This window comes from Corvus kubaryi, unplaced genomic scaffold (assembly GCF_017639235.1).
Source record: "Corvus kubaryi isolate FWS band 111438036 unplaced genomic scaffold, C.kubaryi_AGA036_p1.0 37292, whole genome shotgun sequence".
NCBI classification, from domain to species: domain Eukaryota; kingdom Metazoa; phylum Chordata; class Aves; order Passeriformes; family Corvidae; genus Corvus; species Corvus kubaryi.
The window spans coordinates 280,766-303,294 of NW_024581091.1; the positions used below are offsets into that span (position 1 = coordinate 280,766).

General features: G+C 44.3%; 3 protein-coding genes and 1 long non-coding RNA gene across 9 annotated transcripts in view; 2 read left to right on the forward strand and 2 right to left on the reverse strand.

Annotated features, from left to right (window-relative positions):
• The window catches only part of LARP7 (La ribonucleoprotein 7, transcriptional regulator), a 35,035-nt gene extending 23,769 nt beyond the window's left edge, over positions 1-11,266 (reverse strand). The window contains exons 1-2 of the mRNA XM_042026849.1: positions 11,089-11,266; positions 6,836-6,895 (exon numbers count right to left, since the gene is read on the reverse strand). The gene's annotated coding sequence lies outside the window, so the exon portion shown is untranslated. The remainder of the gene's footprint in view (positions 1-6,835; positions 6,896-11,088) is intronic.
• ZGRF1 (zinc finger GRF-type containing 1) lies at positions 539-17,439 on the forward strand. Of its 5 annotated transcripts, XM_042026828.1 has the most exons (29): positions 539-627; positions 1,497-1,612; positions 1,733-1,813; positions 1,934-1,990; positions 2,449-2,634; positions 3,020-5,057; positions 5,369-5,451; positions 6,118-6,216; positions 6,534-6,707; positions 6,965-7,070; positions 7,152-7,258; positions 7,464-7,608; positions 8,366-9,024; positions 10,094-10,232; positions 10,645-10,829; positions 10,951-11,138; positions 11,693-11,832; positions 11,910-12,056; positions 12,625-12,739; positions 12,864-13,123; positions 13,595-13,754; positions 14,381-14,458; positions 14,606-14,753; positions 15,035-15,162; positions 15,441-15,564; positions 15,851-16,027; positions 16,154-16,288; positions 16,394-16,655; positions 17,119-17,439. In XM_042026828.1, the coding sequence occupies exons 2-29, from the start codon at positions 1,592-1,594 to the stop codon at positions 17,232-17,234; spliced, it is 6,258 nt and encodes a 2,085-aa protein (XP_041882762.1). In that variant the 5' UTR covers positions 539-627; positions 1,497-1,591; the 3' UTR covers positions 17,235-17,439. The 5 variants fall into 5 exon arrangements, with proteins under 5 accessions (XP_041882762.1, XP_041882764.1, XP_041882765.1 ...); XM_042026830.1 differs by lacking the exon at positions 6,534-6,707; XM_042026831.1 differs by lacking the exon at positions 5,369-5,451 and having other exon boundaries at positions 3,020-3,694.
• LOC121663946 lies at positions 12,920-21,620 on the reverse strand. Of its 2 annotated transcripts, none has more exons than XR_006015823.1 (4): positions 21,003-21,620; positions 16,935-19,645; positions 13,621-13,839; positions 12,920-13,064 (listed from the first exon to the last, which is right to left on the reverse strand). It is a non-coding gene; the product is annotated as an uncharacterized LOC121663946 (long non-coding RNA). The 2 variants fall into 2 exon arrangements; XR_006015824.1 differs by having other exon boundaries at positions 12,920-13,074.
• A 693-nt stretch (positions 21,621-22,313) lies between these two features.
• NEUROG2 (neurogenin 2) overlaps positions 22,314-22,529 on the forward strand; it is a 1,795-nt gene continuing 1,579 nt past the window's right edge. The window contains exon 1 of the mRNA XM_042026775.1: positions 22,314-22,401. Within this exon, the coding sequence (XP_041882709.1) occupies positions 22,314-22,401 (88 nt within the window). The remainder of the gene's footprint in view (positions 22,402-22,529) is intronic.

Here is a 22,529-nt window from a genome sequence, read left to right on the forward strand (position 1 = left end):
CACCTCAGCGCCCGGGGGCGGTGACGAGCCCTCAGGAAGGCGCCACACGCGTCGGGAGCAGCGGGCACCGGGAGAAGAGGATGCCCGGGGCGGGCAAAGGCCGGGCAAAGGTTACAGTGCGATGCCGGCGGGGAGCGATGACCCGAGAGGACCGACGCAGCCCCCCCGCCCCGGCCGTGAGGGGAGCGCGCGGGGGGCTCAGGGGGGAAGCTGCGCGCGGGCGGCGGGAAAGACGGGGAGGGGGCGACAGCGCCCCCTGTCTGCGCCGCCGCCGCCGCCGCTGCAACCGGCAAACCCATAGCCCCTCCCCGGCCACTGACCTGCCGCCGCCGCCGCGGCGACACCGGCACAGCTCCGCCCGGCTCCTCCGCGGCTCCGGCTCTACCACCGTCCCCGTCAATCCCGGCACGACGCGCTGCCCGCTCCCCCCCTTTCCAAGGGGGGAAAAAAAAAGCCCCGCGGCGGCGCCCGCGCGTGCGCGGCGGCGTCGGGGGCGCGCCCGGCTTTGGGGGCACGTGACTTCCTCCTCGCGGGGCGTCGCGGCGCCGTGACGTCAGGCGGGGCGCTGCGGCGGGAAGTTCGGAAAGGCTGCGGCTGTCACCGTGATCCCGATCCCGGAGCCGCTGGGTAGGATCGGGGAGTGCGCCCGGCCCCCCGGGAGTGGCGGGGGCTACGGTGGCGGTCCCTCGGGGCACCGCCCTGGGAGGCGGCGCTGGCGCTGAAGGGAGTGCTGGTGAATGAAGGGCTGGGAGGGGGCTGTGTGGAGGCAGCGGGTTTGACAGCGGCGTGTCCGTGTGTTCGGCGCGTCCCAGTGCCCGTGGCATTCCCTCGGCACTCATCCTAAGCGTTCGCATTGATCCAACTGCTCTAACAACTCGAGGAATAAGTCTGTCCTAAAAGCGGTGGCCGTTTCCAGGGAGTTTCACCTTATGAAGCACCCAAGGAGGTGACAGCCATAGGAAACAGCGCGAATCTTTTCCCCTTTCGTCATATAAACTGTTTCTCCCTAATCCAGAGTATATAGAATTTTATTTTAAAATTTACTGCGGTCTAGCTTTAAATATGCAAAGAGGTTTGGCTTCACGGGGGGCTGGTTTGGAGAGTCAGTTATTTTTTGCATGAGTTAAACATGCGTGACCAACTCCGCACCTGTGACAAAATCCTTCTGGTGACGGCTTCTCTGGTTTTCTTTTGGTTTTTTTTCTGCAAGTAAATTTTTAATTCAGGTAATTCCGAATAAGAGTATTGAGAGTTGCCGGCCATTCATTTAAACAAATGAATTCGCATAAAAGCTAGAAAATATCTTGACATCTATTAAAAAAAGCGATTTTTGTTACCAGCAGTCTGTTAGATTGGTTTTGAGGTTTCTCTTTAAAATGCCCACAGCAGCTTTACCCCTGCTTTGCTATCTACTGGTTCGATACTGTCTTTCATCTAACTCTTTTCTTTTGAGGGGAAAAGATAAGTAATTTTTTGTCCATACCTTTCCTTCACAGTTCTGGTGCATCCTGAACGTTTCCCTGTCTCTCAGGCTGTGGGAAGATGTGGATATCTGTGAAATAAGGTGTTGGATGACTGTGTTGCCAAAACAATGGCCTCTCAAGAATTTACTGTGAGTGATTTTTAACACTCTGTACAATTAAGTAGGAATAACTTTAAAGACTGGAGCTGCTGAAGTATTTGAACATTTTCTTACTTGTTACTTTTTCAACATTTTACCTATTTAAAACAGGTATTATACACTCACCAAAAGATGAAAAAATCAAAAACATGGCAAGATGGAATTCTGAGGGTTAGAACTGGCAGAAATCAGGTGAAAATTCAGACTTAACACTGTTGGATTTAATATCATCTGCTACTGCTGGACTGCCGGTGGCAGTCTAGTTGATCTGTGAAATAACTGGTTGTTTAAAATCTTATTTTTATATTGCAGGCTACCTTGTTTGATGATAAAGGACAATGTCTGGAGAGTATTTTTATAAAATCTCAGGTATATTTTGTTCGGAGTTGTTATTTTTATATCTGATTGTGGTTTGTCTTTCAGGAAAAATTTCAAACTTAACTTGTTTGGTAGCTAAAATAGTAATTTTTCTTGTTGTTGGTATAAAATTCTGCTACAGTGCAAATAATTGAAAGGGAAAACAGCTTCTATTTATTGATAAATCTTACTGTTTCTGCAGAAGGTTTCATGGGATTTTTCTTCCTTTGGGGTAAAAACAGTGTATTACAGTGATATGTGAAAAAACCATTGAAGCTAAGTGCTAATGCTTTTTAGAATATATATATAAGTAAAAGTATTATATGGCATCTATGATACAGTAGGTGTAAGTACCTGCATTTTTTACATGTAAGTACTTGAAAGACTATATTTATTTAAAATAATTATATATATATATTTGTTTCTTATATAGTACTATTATGTACACACTGCTGCACTCTCCTTTCCAGGTGACTCCTGGAGATGATTTAGAAAGTGAGCGATATTTAATCACAGTTGAAGCAGTCAAAGTGAGTGAAAAGCCTTCTGAAGATCAGCCAAGGAAAGCAGAAACTCCAGCAGTGGATAGAAATGGTGTAAAACCCAGTCTTCTGCCCCCGAGACATCTCCCTGTTGGCTTGAAAAGGAAGTTTACGGTGCGTTTTTGTTCCAAGTTTTTATGTCTCGTATTTACATGTATTTTAAAACACAAGGGACACATATTCTCATGAATGGTAAATATATACATCATTTCTTCCTGCTCTTTTTTTCTTTTTTTTTAAATTGAGCTGTAATCCAGAATGTGTCCCCTGTAGGTGTTTTTTCCACACTTAGGAAATTTGGTTTAGCAGGATTGCTGTTGCTGAGCCTGAAGTAAGAATCACAAGGGCTTGAGGTTTTTTCTATGCACCTGTGGAATCCCCATTTGGATTTGATCAGAATATATTTTCAGGCCATTTGGTCAGAATATAGTTCATGGAGTGTGCCCCATTTTCAACATTCGATTACAAAACGTGGATTAATTTAAAATTTGTCTCCTAGGGGTTCCAAGGGCCACGCCAAGTTGAGAAGAAAATACCAGCAGTGGAAGATGAAGAAAAACCAACAGTGTTGCCTTTATCTAAGCAGTGCCAAGGGAGTTTTCCATCCCAGTTTTATATCAGCTCTCCATTATTCTCTACGATTCGCAAGAAGGATGCAGAAACAAATCCCTCTGCAGGCTTTCAGGAAGAGGGATGTAAGGACAGAGGCAGAGAACACATGTCTGTGTCCTCCCTGCTTTCAGCTCCATTTACTGACAGCTGTGAGGAGACAGAGAAGGAAAACTCTGATCAATTTGTTGTGAAGACAGAATCCCCTCTCCTTACTGGGCCCACTGGTCCCAGGGCAGTGTCCCACCACATCAGGAGCACAGCACAGATAATTGCTCTCCTGAAGTCTAAACCAGCGCAAGGACACAGAGAGCAAACATCTGGAGTCACAGGTTGTCTTTCCACATTTCAGACAGCAGAAAATGCAGATTTACATGACAAAGAAAGCCCTGTCCTAGCAGCTTTTTCAGGCAACCCTGCCAAAGGACTTATTCCAGATACTCAGCGCCTGCCTTTTACGCAGGGCACTGGAAGTGATAAAAAGGACTGGAATGCTGAAATGCTTCCAAATTCAGCTGAACAAGCTGGTGCTGAAGTCGTCACAGGACAGAGACAAGACGAAAAGGTAAATAATTTAAGACAAGGTTTACAAGATCACTGCGACACTGATAGTTGCTTCCTACCTGAGTGCACCGTAAGTAGAATGAGTGACAGTCAGTTTGTTCCATCCTCAGGTGACATTTCACGTTCAGCAAGTCCAACCACCTTTGAAAACAATCCCTTTGGATACAGGGAGCAGCATTCAGGGACTGACAAGCTTAGAGAGAATTTATCTGTAGAGATGCAGAGTGAGCTTCATCCAAGACAAAATTCAGAGGGAGTGTCTAGTGACCCGGAGCTCTCTGGGGATGTGACATTGACAGAAGCTGGAGTTGTGAAGGAAGAGTTCAGTTTGCATGGCAAAGACTGTAGTTCAGATGAGGAGCTGATGGAGGTTAACTTTAGCCTAATGGAGACTTTTGATTTTAATGACACAGACAATGAAGACATGTGTGAAAGAGAAGTGAAGGAGCTCGCTGAGGGAGACACGCCTTCACAGAGCCCAGGTTGCCTACAGGGGGAAGATGTAGCACAAGATGCTGCCTCGAGGCTTCATTCTTGCTGTGAAGTAGAGACACACAGCAAAAATGAAGTCAAATGTTCAAGTTTTGATGGAGATGGGGGTACACCACCGCAGCTTTGTGACAGTGATGCCAGGAGAACTGCAGAAGACTCTGCAAACCAGACCACAACTGAAGTGGCACTTTTAAGTGATGGACACAACATAAAAGAGATCAATGAGAGTCAATCAAGTTTTGAAGCCACAAACAATGAGGAGTATCTGGATGGCTGTGCAGCACTCACCATTAGTGGCACATTAGGGATAAGAAACCAGCACTCTGATCTCTTGCCTGGTGACACCATTGTTAATGAATGTCACCCTGAAACCAGTGTGTTTGAGGCAACTGGAAGTATTCCAGGTATTTCTCCCAGCAGAATGATTTCTGCCATGGACAAAAAGACTGAGGAAGGAGTTACACAGTTTGGGTGCATGGAATCCCCAGATGTTGGCTCAGAGCACTTCTGGGGTACTAAGAGTGATGACATTAAACCAGGTAGCCCTCTGCTGGCTTTGTCACAAAAATCAGATCCTTTAGGAACAGGTTATTCATCTCCAGAGGAAACAGCAGTAGGAGACACTGAGTTGGAAAATGCATCTCCTGAAGCCTACAAAGGTGAAACAACAGGGGTGGATTGCCTGAAGTGCACAGCAGTGGCTGAGAATTCCTCAGGTCTCCCAGATTTGGTGAATGATATCACTCTTCTGAGAGCTTTGACTCAGCATAGCACAGCATTAGAGAGCTTGCAAAAGATGGAGGAAAGTAACAGCATGTTCTGTGAAACAGAGGCTTCTAAGGAGACACTTGAACCCCTTGAGAAGGATGAAGGTTCGGTCAGCTTGTATTTTAAAGTGAATTCTGTATGGCTGTAGCTGTTTGACTTCTGTACTCTCATTTCTCCTCATATTTAGAAATGCTCTTGGAATGATGTTTATGTAGGTTCCCTTGTGCAATTTTTACTGTGTAAAGCAACATTGTGAGCTCCATGTCTGTCTCTGTTTGCTCTCATTCAGTTAAATCCTAACTGTGCAATTCATTGCATGGGTAAGGTTTGCAAGACCAGTAAATATTCAGATGTTTTCAATTAAAAAAATCCAGACTGTTGACTGTAACTCACTGTGCTTTTCCATCTCTTGTAGCTACAAAAGAGTTTACAGAAATGCCTTACTCAGAAAGTTTACAGGCATCTTCCTGTTCATACTTTGATTCTCCTGGCCTTATGGTAACCAGTTTTTGACTACATATATTTATCTGTACAAGATAAATTCATTTTCCACCTGGCTCCTGGAATAAAATTCTTGGTTTATGGAACCATAGAGGTTGAGCTACAAATTGCTTAGAGGCATTGTTTCTGAAGCTGGTAATAAACAGAGGATGTCCTCTTGCCAATATTCAGGAGGCCTCATGTATAACAAGAAACATAATGCAAATTTTAGTATTTAGTAATGTTTAATATTCCATTAATATGTCTGGTACTTACTTCTCCTTCCCTACCCCATCTTTTACCACCTATTTTTTTTCACTGTCATTTTAAATACATGGCTTTCCTTGGAATTTTAGCATTCAGGTTGAAATATACTGGGACAACTGTTTGTGTTTGATGATTTACATTGATTTTTATCCAGTGCTGTTAACAGCCCTTTTTCTTTTTCAATCCATCTAAAGCTTAAAGAAAGATTTTAGATCAAATCTTTCTTTTTTTCCTGTCCTGTTTGAAAAGCAAATATAGTTTCTTATCCTGTCATGGATGGTCCTGGCTTCCAAATAAAAAGGCTGTAACTGAAACTGCTTCCTTTGTATAAATACAAGACATTTCTTAGCCTAAATTTTCACTTTAAATGGTTATTAAATTGTTAGACTAATTAGGTTCTGATACTTTTCTATGCAGCCCAACTGTGTGGACAGTTTATTACAGAAGACAGAGGCATATATTGTACCAATAGCAGCAGCCCAAAGAGACCCTGGGACATCTGACTGGCAACCAAAGGTACCGTTTCTGTGGAACTGAAGTATAATTAACAGTGTTTCCTAAATTTCAGTTAAATGGTTTGCTAATTATAATATATTACAATAAGTCCTAATAAAATTTTAACCAGTTCTCATAATTTTTAGTACAGTTCACTGTGGGAAGTTTCCCAGGGAGTGTTTTAAACTCAAATTACAAGGAAAAAAACCCAGACTTTTTTGTTTCTCTTCTGCAGTTCCCACCAGGTTGTTTTTGTTGCATGTACACAAAGTACCTCTGTAGATAGTTGCAGAGCAGTTTTCACTTCCTGTTAGTGATAATTCCAATGCCTTGTGTAGCCTGTTGCCTTCCAAGGGCACCAAGTGAAAGGATCAGCAGCTAGTGAGGTCATGTTGAGAGCTCCATGCTCCCAGCTAGGATGGCAGCAGCACCTGGAGAACATGGACTTTGCAGCTGAGACATTTTTCTCACCCCTCTTTTCGAGGAATTATGACCTTTATGGCTTCAGACAGGTAAAACATTTTTTTGTTTAGTTATCTGTACTAACCTTAGTGCAAGAAAGTATCCTGTCAATTTAGGATAGAAAATAGTTCATTTTTAGACTGCTACAATCATAGCAAAATCAATTATTTTTACTTACCTTTGCCATAGAGCTTCGTAATGTGTGACTTGGTATTTTCTGCTCCTGTGATCAGCTGCACTTTGAAAAAAAGAAGATAAACAGTTTAATTTCTAACAAGCTTTTGCTTATGGGTTTTTTTTCATAAAGTCTCCAGGTTCCAGGAGCCTTCATAACAATGATGTTGATGTTATCAGAGAAGGGAATTTTCAAATGAAGCCTGATGCTATTGAAGAGCCAGGAATAAATGAATCCTGTAAGTGAAAGTAAAAGAAGAAGGGCAGTGATTGGCCTCAAAATTTCTGCATGACTTCAGTGCTTCATCTGTTTTTCCTAGCACTGGCATTGGATGTGTATCCTGAAGTGCCACCATGGACAGTGTCAGGCTCACCCTCACACTCTGACCTGAGACAAGCCCAGCGGACTGCCTGGGAACCTGGCAAGGTCTGGATTGACTGTCTCTTGCAGATAGTTTTGGTTTTATTTCCTGTGTGCTCATGGCAATTTCTTATTTTTGAAGATGTTTTAGCTGAACTCTGAGAGACATTTCAGTTGTTTAGAATCACGAGAGAGGGAATAGTGGTGAAAAGAGCTGTAATCAGGGGTTTTTCCCAGTCATTCACTGGACATGTTAATTCTTCACCTGTAGATTTCATCAGCACTGACTTCCCCACTTGATCCAGACTCTACAGTTTCTCCAGCTTCAGGAAATGAGGAGACTATTGGAGACATCCGGGAGCCCCTGACACATGGGTTCTTACCAAGTGAACCAGAACTCCCAGACTTTTTTTTCAGTAAGAATTTACAGTTTATACTGGCACTTCACACTGTTTTACCTGGAAAATCTCTGAGCATGCTTGAAGCACAACAAATTGGGCTATCATAGACAGTTACTTTGCCAATTATATTCTCCTAAAAGAGACTTCAGTAGAGGGATTTAGTTTTATTTTAAAAAATCAGCTTCTGATTTGGGGGCAAAAAGGCTGTAAGCTAAGCTTCTAAATCATATTTAGGTTTTTGTTTACCTACTTTTCGTTGTCTTCCATATTCAGCTGTCCTTTGACCTACTTCATTTGACACCTATCAATGACTGTAACTATTGATAGTTAATTTAGTCAAAAGGATGCTTTTTGGTACTAAGAGCTTACTAATCTGCATTATTTAATATTAATTCATAGTTTTGTGGGTTATCTTTTGGAAAAAGCAGCAAATGTTAAACTGGGTGTTTTCTAGTTGGCAGCTGTCAGTGACATCAGATTAATAACCTCCAAAACACAGCCATGTTAAATAACAGTCTTTTATACAAACAGAGTGGCTACATAATGTGTTCTGAATATGGGGATTTAAAATAATTAAAATTGATTAAAAGAATCACACAAAATCCATCATGGTGTTTGGAGTTTTAGTGTAATACTGCACGGGCACAATCCAGAGAGCTTCCCAGTTAGAAGACAGGATGTAAAAGGAAGAACTTAGAATTCCTTCCTTATCTTTTTGTACACCTGAAGTGCCATCCCTAGGTGCTAGAAGTAAGCTGTAATTTGCCCACAGCCCGGGAGAAATCCAGCTCTCCAGAGGAATGCAGCCTCCCAAGATTGAAGCCCATGGTGAAACCACGAACTCCTTTTGTCACTCTTCCTGTCACCGAGGAGACTCCTGACGTGTTTTACCTCACTGAGAGCGAGGAGGTCCAGCGATCTTTGGGCTCTTCAGGAGGCAATTTGTGCAGCGAGTCAGTGGCATTTCCTTGGAGTGCTCCTGGCCCCGAGGACAGGAGTTACGAAACCTCTGTGTTTGGGGAGTACACAGAAGACAGACAAAGGGGATCTGTACCACCAGTGCTCCCTAATCTGACTGCCCAACACAGACAAAGCAAGTGGCTGAAGTATCAAAACAGTGCTCAGAGAGATCTGATCCCTGAAAACAGCACTGACGGGGAAGAGAATGATGACATCTGTGCCCAGAGTGTCCTCAGAATGCTGCCGGGTGACACAGGAGAGGGCAGAGCCATGAATCCAAGTGCTCCCAGCTCTGCACTGCTGCTGCCAGCCAGGAGCTCAGCTGGGGAACGCTGTGCAAACAGCAGCCACCCAGATCTGGTTTCAGAGGGGAAGGTACTTTCCCTGCACTTAAGGCAGACACCTTTGGCTGCAGCCACACAAAAGGTGTTGAGTCACCTGAGCTGCCACAGTGGAACAGCAGACAGCCAGGTGTGTAACTGTTCAAGCAAACACAGCTATCACTGACACAAACACATTCCTCTGGCCAAAGTGACGGCATTTATCTGATTTCCTGCAAGGCGTTATCAGTATGATGCAATGTTGCTACCACTAGTGACAGAAAAACATGTATTTTTTAAAGTCCTGTGACTAATGCTTTGTAAAGGTAATTCCTTGGCACACACAGTGCCAGATTTAAATTTTTAATCTGAATGTTGATGGCAGGAAGATGAAAGAAAAGCTGTTGGGCTGTTTTGTCATCTGTAATTAGTAAGAAATTGTGTGCACGAAGGGCTTTTCTTAATTGTGGTATGAGCATCATTTTAATGAACACCTCTTTTTGCTTCAAGGCATCATCTCTGACTTCAAAATATTATAAATTCCTTCCGTTTTAGTTGTGTAGAAGTCAAGTTATGGCTTTGAATAAGCACCTAAAAATTTAGCACAGCTGTTTGTGACCAGTAGACAAATGGAGTAAATTGGGGGGAAACACCAAACCAACCACAAGTCAGGTTTTTAAAGTTGTCAGATGGTTTTGAGAGTTGAAGAAAATGTTGGCTTTTCCCTTTATTTTAATGTTTTTTGGTTCTTTAATACTGTCTGTCCAGTACAGTATTTGTGTGAAGTAGAGGTGAGGAAATAACTAATATATTTCATAAATACACTGGTATACACATCGTGTGTGTTTTTATACAAATATATATGTGTATATATATATATGTAAAATCCATAAATACTGGACTTAAAAACCTTATGAAGACAGTTATAATTAATTGATTTCTGTGCAAAAATGGTGTTTAAAATGGGGTTTATGTGCTCCTTTCCCATGCCTAGTGGTGAAAAACATGATTTTGAACTACACAGTTTTCTTTAAAGCCTTTGGAAGTATTATCTGTGTTATTATAAATGCAGGCTGTTTGGCAAGGGGCAAATTTTAATCTCATGGTGCATCCTAAATGGCAGCCCAAGCTCTAGGGAAATGTAATTTTACGAATCTGCAAAATTTGTCTCATTCAAGGCCTTGCAGTTTTTAATGGTTTCTTTTCCTGGGTCTTTTTAGGACATAACAATTTCTGAGTTGTCTTTTCCTCCTGCGGATAAAGTGAAACATGCTAATCTTCCTAAAAGAAAGATTTCCATCCCAGCTGTGTTTCAGTCTCACACTCAATACAAACAGGTTTTTAAAGCTGCTCTGACAGGTAAGTCTCACACTGTGCTCTGTGAAATGCTGTCATTTTTAAGCATTGCGCATTAGAACAACAGGGTACATTTGATTTTTTATATATATACTGAAATATATTCAGTCTATACCCAAAGATTCCATGTACTCCCCAACACTGCAAAGACAAATCAAAAGGACAGTACACTTCTGTTCAACTATGTAACCTCCTGCAGTTTTCCTGTCTTAAGATTCCTAAGCTTTTTTTTCCCCCTAAGTTTTTCCAATGAGTGGATTTTGCAGGTCATATGGTTTATTTTATATTTCAGATTAAATATTTTGATTTGGGATGGAAATCTTCCAATGAAAATAGACTTGTTTGAGTGTTGTGTACCTGTGTAAGCATTTTAAGGCTGTGCTAATGATTCTGTTGTTCTCCTTTCCTAACCAAGAGCAATTGAACGTAATGCTGTTTGAGTTGGCCCAGAGACTGCACAATGCCCTCTCCAAAGTGGATATATCATTTTACACTACAGTGAAGGACAGGCAAAGCCAGAGCCAAGGAAGCTGCGCTCCACTCTGCAACCACATGCACCCTGCTAAGCTGGTGATGGTTAAAAAAGAAGGTCAAAACAAGGTGCTGTTTATTCCTTGTGTTTTTACACTTCTGGGGTGAAGGTGTTGGTCCACTGCTTTCTCTTTTCTTCTTGCTTGTTTTAGTGCTCATGGACTTTTTTTTCCCCTCCCTTCCCTTGCAGGGTCGTTTGTTCTATGCCTGTGATGCCCCAAAAGCTGAGCAGTGTTCCTTTTTCAAGTGGATTGAAGATGTGAATCCCACACAGACAAAATCCAGACCGAGCGCAGTGCTCCATGATACAAAAAGTATTGGGACATACCTCAGGAGTCAAAAGATTGCTGTCTATGAGGAATGTCAGCTTTTGGTGAGGTATCCTGAAATGCTGTGCACTTCTCTCAAGTGCTGTGTGAATTCAGGGACTATAAATATTCCACTAGCTTGGGATTTCAGCAGCATTTAGCACGTTTTCATTATATTTGAAGAGTAAAGATTTCTTTCTGTAAAGAAATGCAAGAGCCAAATTAGTGAAGGAAAAATATTGATAGCAATGGTATTTCTTTTTAGCAAGAATCAAAACTGCTGACCAGCAAATTTCATCAAATGTTACAACTGTTACATTTGAATTATTGTTCATTTAATCATCAGTCAGAGAATTTGATTTATTCTCTACAAGATTCTAATTTTAATGCCAGAAGTCATCTCAAAGGCTATTCTGTGCTGTTAAACTGTAGAGGAAACAATTTAATTGTGTCTGAATATGAGGGAATTTTGCAGTCAAGATAAATGTATTTAAAACTTGTTAATGGAAGATGATGTACAACCACTTGGTCCAATCTGTGGAGGTTTCTTATTTTTGGTGCTGAATCTAAAATATGTCGACTGTTTACATACTTTTTTTTTTTTTTTAAATTACAATTTCCCAGGAAAGCCTTTGAAATTCCAACACAGCGGTATAGTAAGTTCAAGAAATTTATGAATACACCTGCCAGCTTTGATGGTGACTCCAAAGCCAAATTATACCTGAAACTAAGCAGAAAGGAGCATTCTTCTCTCTACAGCAAAGGTAAGCACATCTTAAACATCAGATTTAAAGGGTGGCAGTAGGAGAAGCTTATGAGGACTCTGTGGTTTTTTTGGCAGATGACATCTGGGTTGTTTCAAAGACTCTGAACTTTGATCCCATCGATACTTTCATTGCAAGCAGTGCTTTCTTTGGACCATCCTCCAACAATGAAATAGAATTGCTACCACTGAAAGGCTACAGTCCCTCCAACTGGAGATCAAGCAGTGAGTTCCACAGCAAATCATTCAGAACTGTGGGAAACAACTATGGAAAAATCCAGCCAGCCATGAAGGATGAGTTTAGAATTTCTAAAATCTTGCACGTGATTTAATTCACAGTATTTTTTTTCCTTGTATGTTTGAATACAGTAGGTAACACAATTAAACCTGCAAAGTAGCTGGTAAATTCCAAATGGGTGGGGAAGAAATGAGAATAATATAAAGAAAGTAGTAAATTATATAATATAATATACAGTGCAAATTGACTGTCAGAGTGTAAGTAATGGAAATATGCTTTTACTGTCCTTGAAAAACAAAATACAGAAATCTCGAACAACTCACTGGAAAATTTATATTCATATAAAAAGCCATGTATTAAATCTGTCATTCTGCAAAAGTTTCTTGGTTTTGCTGTTGAATAGAGCTAAAGCTTTGGGGTTGTTTTGTTTTGTTAATGAAGGAGATAGAATCACTTAATTACTCTTTTGGCATTTTATAATTCATTTCTTTAGCTGCTTTGAAATTTCGGCTCATTTAATTTCTTTCTCGTTTTATTTTTCTGTGGCATTTCCAGTGTGTGTTCACGCCTTGCTGGTTTGTAATGCCAGTGGTGAGCTGGCAGCCTTAAGAAACATGGAGGAGCACTTCAATCCATCCACGTTACCACTAATCCCATATCTCCTGAAAATGTGAGTTACTGTTCTGTGGTACTGTGAGCAGGTCATAAAACAGCAGCAGTTCAGTAGAAATATCAGAACCACGAGATACAAATGATACCATATCACACCTTTTGGCTATTTTTTGGTTTCTTAGGAATTTTAATTCTGAAAACACTACGAAAAGAGTGAACAAAAGGAAATTTACCCCGCCTGCCATGAGCCTGAAACGCTCAATGACATCTGGCCCTGTGAGCTCTGAAGTGGCAATGGGAGTGGCTGAAGAGATGATCCAAAGGTTCTCCCTGAACCCAGACCAAGCAACTTCATTGATTCACATAGCCCAGATGATGACCTCCTGTGAAAACCTCAAACCAGGGGAAGGACATCAGAGCTTGCCCATCACAATCATACGTGGTACACAGCCAAGAATTGTGACATTTGCTGCTATAGCATCTTTGCAAAAATGCTGATTAATGTGACATGCCATTAATACGAAATGCCAGAATCAGCCCCTCTGATAATGACCTTGACATTAATACATCCATTCTGTCAGCACAGAGCTTTTGCTCCTTAAGTTTTCATTCTGCCTTTTGCAGGATTTCACAGAAGCATAAGAGGTTTTTCCTAGAAATATCTATACACAAAATCAGAGTTATTTAGTGTCTTCTGCTTCTTTCTTTTCATATTAAAAACACTTCTTATCATGTGTTTATCATGTTTTTGTAAGTGTAAGGTAACTGGTTACCCCTGGATACTGGGAGCTGCTGAAGCAAGCCCATGCAATGTTTTTACAGGAATCACAGCATAACTGAAGTTAAAGCAATTGATTCAAACTTTCTAGGAAATTTTCACTCATAACTTGGGCTTTTTCTTCCAAAATACCAGGTGTTTTTGGAGCTGGCAAGAGCTACCTGCTGTCTGTGGTGATCTTGTTCCTCGTGCAGCTCTTTGAAAGCAGTGAAGCTGTGCAGGGTCCAAGGGCAACTCCATGGAAACTTCTCATTGCTTCTTCCACCAACGTTGCTGTGGACAGGATACTGCTGGGGTGGGTTACTGAGGTTTTTACGGACTCTTCTTCCAAAAACTATAATAATGCACTTGCATGGTGGTGATAATTGCATTGGTATTTCCTGTAAAACACATCAAAAACATTGATTTCTTTCCCTAAAAAGTGCCGCACACAGGCTTTAATTTTATCTCAGCTCTTTTGCACAGTTCAGAGAATGAAAGCTACACAAAACATTTACAGAAGACCAATATTAGGCTTTACTCTCATCAAATATACTATTAAAATTCATCATGACAAAGTAATACTGCTCAGGAATCTTTGAGATGTAGCAGTAGGGGAAGGAGCGGCAGAGAGAATCAGATTTATGAAAATTCAGCATGAAGTTAATATGAAATAAAAAACTCAAGGTTTGGAAGGAAAAAGGAAGGGAAGATACATGTGGAAGACTATGAGGGGGGAATCATCAAGGCATTAAGCATTTTTGAGGCAAATCATGATGAGGTAATTTATTTTGATTTTCTTGAATTACTGAGGTACTTCATCCCATTAATCAACGAAGTTTGTGTTCCTCCGTGTTCTGATGTGTCTTTTGAAACCACTTTTAAAGTTTTCAATATTTCTTTTTTCCATTTCTGTAATTTTTATCATCTCTTTCTTTAAAGTCTGCTCGATCTTGGATTTGAGGATTTTATAAGAGTGGGAAGTATAAGGAAAATCACGAAAGCAATTCTTCCCCATAGGTAAGAAAACCTCTTTGAGGGATCTGAAGCAATTTGGGGTATGTTAGCACATTGTTGTAAAGTGATGTTATGTATAAAGTATGATTCTTTTTCCAAGAACTGCTATTTTCAGTTACTGTAATGTATATTACAAAATCTTCTTTGAAGTTTACATGCAGGGTCAGGAAATGAAAATGAGCAGTTGAAAGAGCTGCTTGCTCTCATGAAAGAAGATTTGACTCCAGCTGAAAAAATGTATGTCAGGAAGAGCATTGAGCAGCATAAACTGGGGACCAATAAAACTATTCTGCAACAGGTACAGTCAAAGAGATGAGATGGGAAAGCAGGGATTTGCTGTGTCTTATCCACAGGGCACAGCAAATGGAAACTGGGAATCCCCTCTCCTGGTTTTGAAAAATAAAGTGAATGTTAGGTTTGATTCCACAGGTGTAGCTTAGTGTCTTATTTCTAAAAATAAATTTAGGTGTATTCTCCTGCACAGAGGAGATGTGCTGCACAGAGATTAACTTTGAAATGATCTTAACTTTGAAATGATCATAACTTTTTGCCTACCCATTTTCTCCTTGCTCATGGAAGGTGAAAGTGGTTGGAGTGACGTGTGCTGCCTGCCCCTTCCCTTGTCTGAACGCGCTGAGGTTTCCTGTGGTGATGCTGGATGAGTGCAGTCAGATGACTGAACCTGCTTCTCTCCTTCCCATCGCCAGGTACAGCCTTCCTGTGGGGCTTCAGCAGGGACACAGGCTCCAAATAGTGCCAAACTCCACACCTTTTCAAGGACATGAACCCCGAGGTCTCGCCTTAGAGAGCAAGAAGAGTGATTTCACATTGAGGCCTGCCCTTAGGTGTTATTAAACTGGGGTGGAGAAGGGAGGCTGATGGGAAGCAATGTGATCCAGAAACACAGCACATGCTTTGGTTATGAACAGTTTAACATCCTTTTTAGAACACTTTTCTTTCCTTGTTTTTTCACATTCTTATTTAGGTTTCAGTGTGAAAAGCTTGTCCTTGTTGGAGACCCCAAGCAACTGCCACCAACTGTTCAAGGGTCTGAGAGTGTTCATGAGCAGGGATTGGAGCAGACTCTTTTTGATCGGCTCTGCTTAATGGTGGGTGCTGCTAAACACACCTTTGGAAAAGGTGGAGAGTGGAATTGTAGGTCCACTGAAGTCACTAGGGGAATTCTGGTTCAGCTGTCAGAGGATCAGTATTTCAGCACTGCAAAAGATCATAAAATCACAGAATGGTTTGGGGTGGAAGGGACCTCAAAGGTCACCTAATCCAACCCCCCTGCCATAAACAGGGACACCTTCCACTAGACCAGGTTGCTCCAAGTTCCATCCATGTGAACACTTCCCACTTCCCAGTCCTAATGTCTCTATCCTCGTTCTTTAGGGACATAACCCAATACTTCTCCGGACACAGTACCGCTGTCACCCTGCCCTCAGTGCCATCGCCAACGAGCTGTTCTATGAAGGGAACCTCATAGATGGGATTTCTGAGGAGGACAGGACTCCTTTATTGGAATGGCTTCCCACACTGTGCTTTTATAGCGTTCATGGCATGGAGCAAGTAAGTTGCTCAACACTTCTTTTATACTTCTTACATAAGAAGTCAATATTGTAGTTTTTCCTCCATTCCATTTCTTTTTACATTGTTGGTGTGAACTAATTTGGGAATCTTCTTCCCTCTTTCCAGATTGAAAGAGACAACAGCTTTTATAACATGGCAGAAGCTCATTTTACAGTCAAGCTCATCCAGTCTCTGATTGCAAGTGGAATAGAAGGAGCTGCTATCGGTGTGATTACCCTTTATAAATCACAGATGTATAAGGTTTGTATAATAAATCAATAATAAAAATCAATAAAGCAATTTTCTGAAATGTACTTGTACACTGAGTAGCCAATCTCATCCCCTTCCCTGTTTCTTTGCCCACAGATTCAGAATTTGCTCAGTGGGGTTCACTCTGAGGCTTTTGAAGTCAAGCCTGTCCAGGTGTCCACGGTGGACGCGTTCCAAGGCGCCGAGAGGGAAATCATCATCCTGTCGTGTGTCAGGACGAGGCACTTTGGGTTCATAGACTCGGAGAAGAGGATGAACGTGGCACTAACGAGGGCAAAGAGGCACCTGCTGATTGTGGGAAGTCTGGCCTGTCTGAGCAGGAACAAGCTGTGGGGAAGAGTAATTCATCACTGCAAAGGTAGTAAGTTCCTTTTCGGGGGTTTTTGAAATTGTGCACCTCATTTTCTTTAATTAGACTATGTATAATACACTTTAAGTTTTATATACATGATATGTGTAATAACATATAAAATATCTGGTATGTACACTAGAGCAACCACTACATTCATTACATATAAACTCTAATTTTTAATACTACACAGAGTATCTAATATATCGCAGGAAAATGCAAGAATGTGCAAGTTGCATGTTTGCAGCTTTACCTGCAAACTCTTTTTATCCAGTAATGGGACCTTACCTGCTTGGCTGACATCAAAGAAAGCATCTTGTTAGTGACTGGATTCCAAAGAACCATTTTCCAAGCAGAAATATCACAGCCAGTTGGTCCTCTTGGGGAAATAGATGGTGGCATTGCCAGGGGCTGATTCCATGATGGATGCTGTAAAGAGAGACGTAATTATCCTGTTTATTGCTGCTTTTAGGATGGGAAAATGGATTACAACATGCAAGCCAGTGCGAGCAGCAGCTAAATGACATTCTCAAGTCTTACTCGGAGAATTGGCAGGAAGAACAACTGAGTAAGAAAAAGGAAAAATAAAATAGGTGTTGATTTTGTGAACAAAATATTAACTGCTTGTCTGTAAAAATTACCAGAGCTATTGCTAATCTAGTATTTATTTAACGTGGGATTTTTTTTTTGGATCTCAGTGCACTGACACTTCTGCTTAAAGAACACTGATACTTGTGTTTATGTGAGTAAAAATGAATAAAGTGACTTCATTTGGTTGATAACCATAAATAGAGTGACTTTAGCTGCTTGAGAAGTGACATTCTTTTATCCTTACAATGTAGCTAATTGTTTTAGTGATATTTCATTGTTCTTCGGATTAAACAATATGGTACTTCAGACCAATTCTGTCACCTTCCATATTTACAGGTAGGTCACATCCAGGAAGGAGCTTCGGCTAAAACAATTAAAAGGCCCCTTCCCAAGCTCTTGGGAAAACCTTAAGCCCCTTCCAGTGCCTACAGGGGCTTCAAGAGAGCTGGAGAGCAACTTGTCACAAGGGCATGGAGTGACAGGACAAGGGGGAATGTCTTCACCTGCCAGAGGACAGGTTTAGCTCGATATTAGGGATAAATTCTTTGCTGTGCGGGTAGTAGTGAGGCACTGGCACAGGTTGCCCAGAGGAGCTGTGGCTGCCCTATGCCTGTAAGTGTTCGAGGCTAGGCTGGACGGTCCTTGTGAGCAGTGCTGCGGTGGTGTCCCTTCTGACAGGTGCCAGACACCGGGAATTCCCCATTTGCTTCCCAATTTTCCTGATCCCGGGTGCCTCAGTCCCCCGCGGGTCCCGCCGCCGCCAGATGGCGCCGCGCGCGCGGCGGAGGGAGCCGCCCTGGCGGTGATGCGCCCCTCCCGCCAGCCCGCCACAGCGGCCGCAGCACCGCTCCGCCCTGAGGGGCAGCGCCGGCTCCTTCCGCCGGGGGAGGGCTCAATAGCGCCTTTAAATTACTGCTGACACCTCTGTCCCAGCTCCCTAAAATCTCAATCAACAAGCCATTAGAACTCAACGGGAGTAAAACTAAATCCTCGTTTAAGTGTATTTATCCGCTCTCTTTTCTCTCTTTCAAATGCTAAATCCATTTCAGCATATGCCCCTTCTTTCTCTCGCCTTTCTCTAAAGACTGGCAGCCCGCACTACTCTTGTAAATATGAAAGATGCTAATCATATGACATATCACGTCTCAGTCGGAGCCTGGAATAAAGCCTTGAGATTTGGGATCATTGCCTCCAGACAACAGCTTCATCAGCCGGAAAGTTGGGTTTTTTTCTCCTTTCCTTCAACTCTCAATCCCTTCTTTGTCTGAGGGAAAATGCAGCCAACTCGAGCCACCCCGGCCATATGGTTCACTCTGTGTTTTCTTAGTTGAATCCTGAATTGTTTGTGACTTGCGAAGGGCTTTTTTTTTTTTTTTTGGAAGTGTGTATAAAGACATAGAAGAGGCTGCCTGGACCGGGGTGGCTCTGCAGGATAACTCCATGTTCTTCACGTGTTCGCTTTCAGCCACATCACCACACAGTCAAAAAGTATAAACCTGCAGACACGCTTTATACCAATAACCTGTTCCAGGTATCTGGTATTTTTCCCCTTCTGGGCAAAAATATCCAGGTGTTTTTCCCTTTTCTGAGGGAAATCCTTTCTTGAAACACCATTTGTATCTTTACTCACCTCTGTAAAACAGAGTTATTGCTCACTGGCAAATCCCTTCTAGAAATGCCTTGACTAAGAGAAGCCCCCAAGTATTCTGAGTAAGGAAAAGTGGCTTTTAAGACTTGTATAAATTAGGAGCTGAGTGAGTTCGGCACACCTGAGTTTGGATATCCCCCTGTTTGATAGCCAGCCTGCCAAATTTTCTTTCTCTCTTTCCTTACACAACTCCCCCCCCCCCCCAAAAAAGGCCCTTTCACCAAATCATTAAATTCTACAGAGGTGGTCAAGCTAGTCCTGCTTTTCAGGCGTTCAAGAAAGAAAAGGGTCCTTGAAGTTTAGAAGATGCCCAAGGAAAACTCATTGAATGACATCAAAAGAATGAGTTTCCATAGCTGTTGAAGCACGAGAGCCGTGTAGCTGCACAAAGGCGGGTTGGGGCAGTGGGACTGTCCCACTGCTCTATCCCAGCACAATTGGGTCACTGAAATAGGGAATTAATTACCATTGGAGAGTGGGCAGCCCATTCACCACTGGCTGAGTTTTATTAAACGCCAATATAAATAACAAAACAACTCTTGTGGCTGCACTATTCCTACACGCCAAAGGAAGGATTATGTTGGGGATTAACATCTTAAAGTCTATGAGACTTTCTGACTCAAGGCTCGGAGCTGGTAATCGTATTTGTCTCCTGGTTCAGCGATTAGTGCTCTCCCTCGCGCACCTTCGCCTGGATGGCCAATGTCCCTTTTTGCAGGCACTGGGTTTTTCACACAATCGGCTGTTCTTTTCCCCACATCTATAGAAAAGAATAAGAAAACTGAAGCGTGTTCACGCGATCCTCAAGCTTCTTCTCTTCTTCATGGGAAAGGAGGGCACCGGCGGCCTTTTTTCACAAGGGGGGGGAGGCAAACCCTCTTGGCGGGGGGGGGGGGCCCAGGACTGCAAAATCGCTCTGCAGGCCTGCACCTGCCATGCAAATCTGTCGGGAACAATCGGCCCCCGATGAGGGCTGCGGTGGGGGGAGCCACGGAAGGATGCCGGGACAGCGCTTATGGGGGGACCCCTCCTCGCCTTGATCCCAGAACAAACCCCAAATGTGCTAATACAGCTTGGGAGTTGGGGGGCTGGTTCTCATCCTGTCCCTCCCTGTGGCACTTTTCACTGTAGTGTGCACGGGGTGTCCGGGAAGGACGTGGGGCACACACGCCGCAGTACTTTTGATTTCTCCCCTCTGCAGCACACCCCAGTACTCTGCTGCATGGGGACATATTCTCACACCCCATTTAAGAGCAGAACCACCCCACTCTCAGGGTTTGTAGGTGCTGCCCAAGGCTGGGCACCACAGGATTCAGGGCACCCTGATGTGTGTGGGCAGCCCTGGGACCCTGAACACTTAGGACACCACAGGGTTCTGGGTGTGAGGGAGGCAGGGCTGGGAGGGGTCAGGCCACCCTGTCCCCACAGCTTTGTCCCCACATTTCCCGGGATGTCGTGCCCCTCTTCACCTGAGGCAGGCTGGCCATTAATGCCGGCTCTCAACTTGTGAGGTCGACGTGTGGATGGGCTGTGCCCAAAGGTCTCTCAGCAACACAGACCCTAAACTTTTAGGGCTATCGGGTCGCCTCAGAGTTCAATCTTCTTACAGCAAACAAAGCCCTTCTGAAGGTCTCCCCCTCTCCCCCACACGAGCTCAGCGTCCTTTATTTCTGGACTGTGTGTGATAAGCTTAAATCATTGTGCTCCCATTTCTTGATCGTTGCCTACTTTGGGCTTTTGTTCCCTAAAGTAGGATTGAGTCTGGCAAAGGGACTGAAGTTGAACAGTTTGACCCTTGGAGGACAGTTCAGGCAGTGGGCAGCAGCAGCAGCAGCATTCCTGCTCCTGATCTCACTCCCTCTCCCCCCGCCACCTCCTCTCCCCACCACTCTCGGCCGAGCAGCTCAGCCCTCGCTCTGCCCACAGACCACACAGGTGCCTATCGAGAGCTGTGAGGACTCGGTGGCCAACCTGTCCTCAGTCACCCTGTGCTCAACCCTACAGAAAAAAACCGCTGCATGGTAGGGGCTGGCAGCAGGAATCGTGGCGCCTTTCCGGCTGAACCCCAGAAAGGTACCACAATGGGTTATGCACCCACAGCACTACCTCTGCCTCACCTCTCTGTCGCTTTCCACCAGCACTGGAAGGACAGAAATCTCAGCAAGCAGGGTGGTGACAGAGGGATGGGCTGGCCCTGTCACACACAGGTGGACTCTGCTTTGTGCCTTAAGGTGCTGAAAAAGAAATAAAGTCCTTTTGTGTCACTCTCCCAGGATGCCAATGGGTTTTGTGTGTCTCCCCTCTTTCACAAGGAGGTGAGGGGAATGCTACAATGTTTAATAGAGTCACAGAGATACTGATTGAGGCACTCGCCCGGCCTCAATTGCTCCCAAAGGCCACAAACTCAGAGGGCAGCAAGAGCGAGGGACGGATTTGGGTGTGAGTTTGTGGTGTGCTGAGCCTGCAGAGGTTTCAGCTCTTTCATCTGTTTTGGGCTTTTCTAGTGGTTGCAAATACAATTCTGTTTCAAAGCCCAACTCCCCCAAAGTGCCTTTCTGACAGTGCTTCCATATAGAGAGGAGAGTGCACTGGGGTTTCAGTTTTGGATGTTCTCACTGTCATATCTTTGACAAGAGCTTGGAGTGACAGGACAAGAGGGGATGGCTTCACACTGACAGAGGGCACAGTTAGATGGGATATTGAAAAAAATTCTTCCCTGTGAGGGTGGGGAGACCCTGGCACAGGCTGCCCCGATAAGTTGGGGCTGCCCCTGGATCCCCGGAAGTTTCCAAGGCCAGGTTAGACAGGGCTTTGAGCAACCTGGGATAGTGGAAGGTGTCCCCAAGGGGTGTGTGGAGCAGAGCCAGCCTGCCGACCCCACGGGCATGTCACCAGGCTCTGCCATTCCCGGGGGCTTTCTGCACTGAGGGAGGGCTGGAAGAGAAGAGTGGTGAAAGGGAATGAAGGTTTTCCTGGTGCACTGACAAGTCGGTGTTTTGGGGATTTTTTTATAAAGTCTCCTCCAGCCTGTGTTGTGCCTGTGAGTTGTATCTGACAGCACTGAGCTGCCCGGAGTGCAGGGCTTTCCCCCACTTTGCGTTTGCCCTGATGCAAAAGGAGCAGCCGCGTGCCCGGAGCATCTCCCCAGCAAGCCGTGTAGGAAACTATGCACCTTTACCACAGCACCAAGTCACCCCAGAAGGCGAAACCCTCCCGGGAATGAGAGGGGTTGAAGGGGAGCCCCCCATCCCTCCCTCTCTCCCTCCCTTTCCTTGCCGGGCCCGTAAATGAAGCGGCTGAAAGGGAGCCGGCCCCGGGCGCGCGCGTGGCATGCGGGGCGCGGGGATTGGCCGCCTGCGCCTCGCGCCCCCCCCCCTCCCCATTCATTAATAAATTAGCGGCACGCTCCAGCCGAGCGCGAGGCGCCAATGGGGCCCCGGCGGGGGGGGCGCGGCGGCGGCGGCGCCCCCGACAAGAGTCGCGGGCGGGGCGGGCAGGGCGAGGGGGACCCCGGGGGTAGGTTTGATTGTTCCCCGCGGGGTATATAAGGGGTGTTAAGGAGGGTCGTGTGCCAGACACGCAGCCCGACGGGCCCCGGGCGCCGCTCCCGCCGCCGCCGCCCGCCCGCCCGCCCGCCGCCCCCG

Coding starts and splice junctions, on each gene's coding strand:
- ZGRF1 (XM_042026828.1), top strand. CDS start 1,592: ATGGCCTCTCAAGAATTTACT. Junction 5,058..5,368: donor ACCCCTTGAGAAGGATGAAG/GTTCGGTCAGCT, acceptor CATCTCTTGTAG/CTACAAAAGAGTTTACAGAA. Junction 13,755..14,380: donor GTGGACAGGATACTGCTGGG/GTGGGTTACTGA, acceptor CTTTCTTTAAAG/TCTGCTCGATCTTGGATTTG.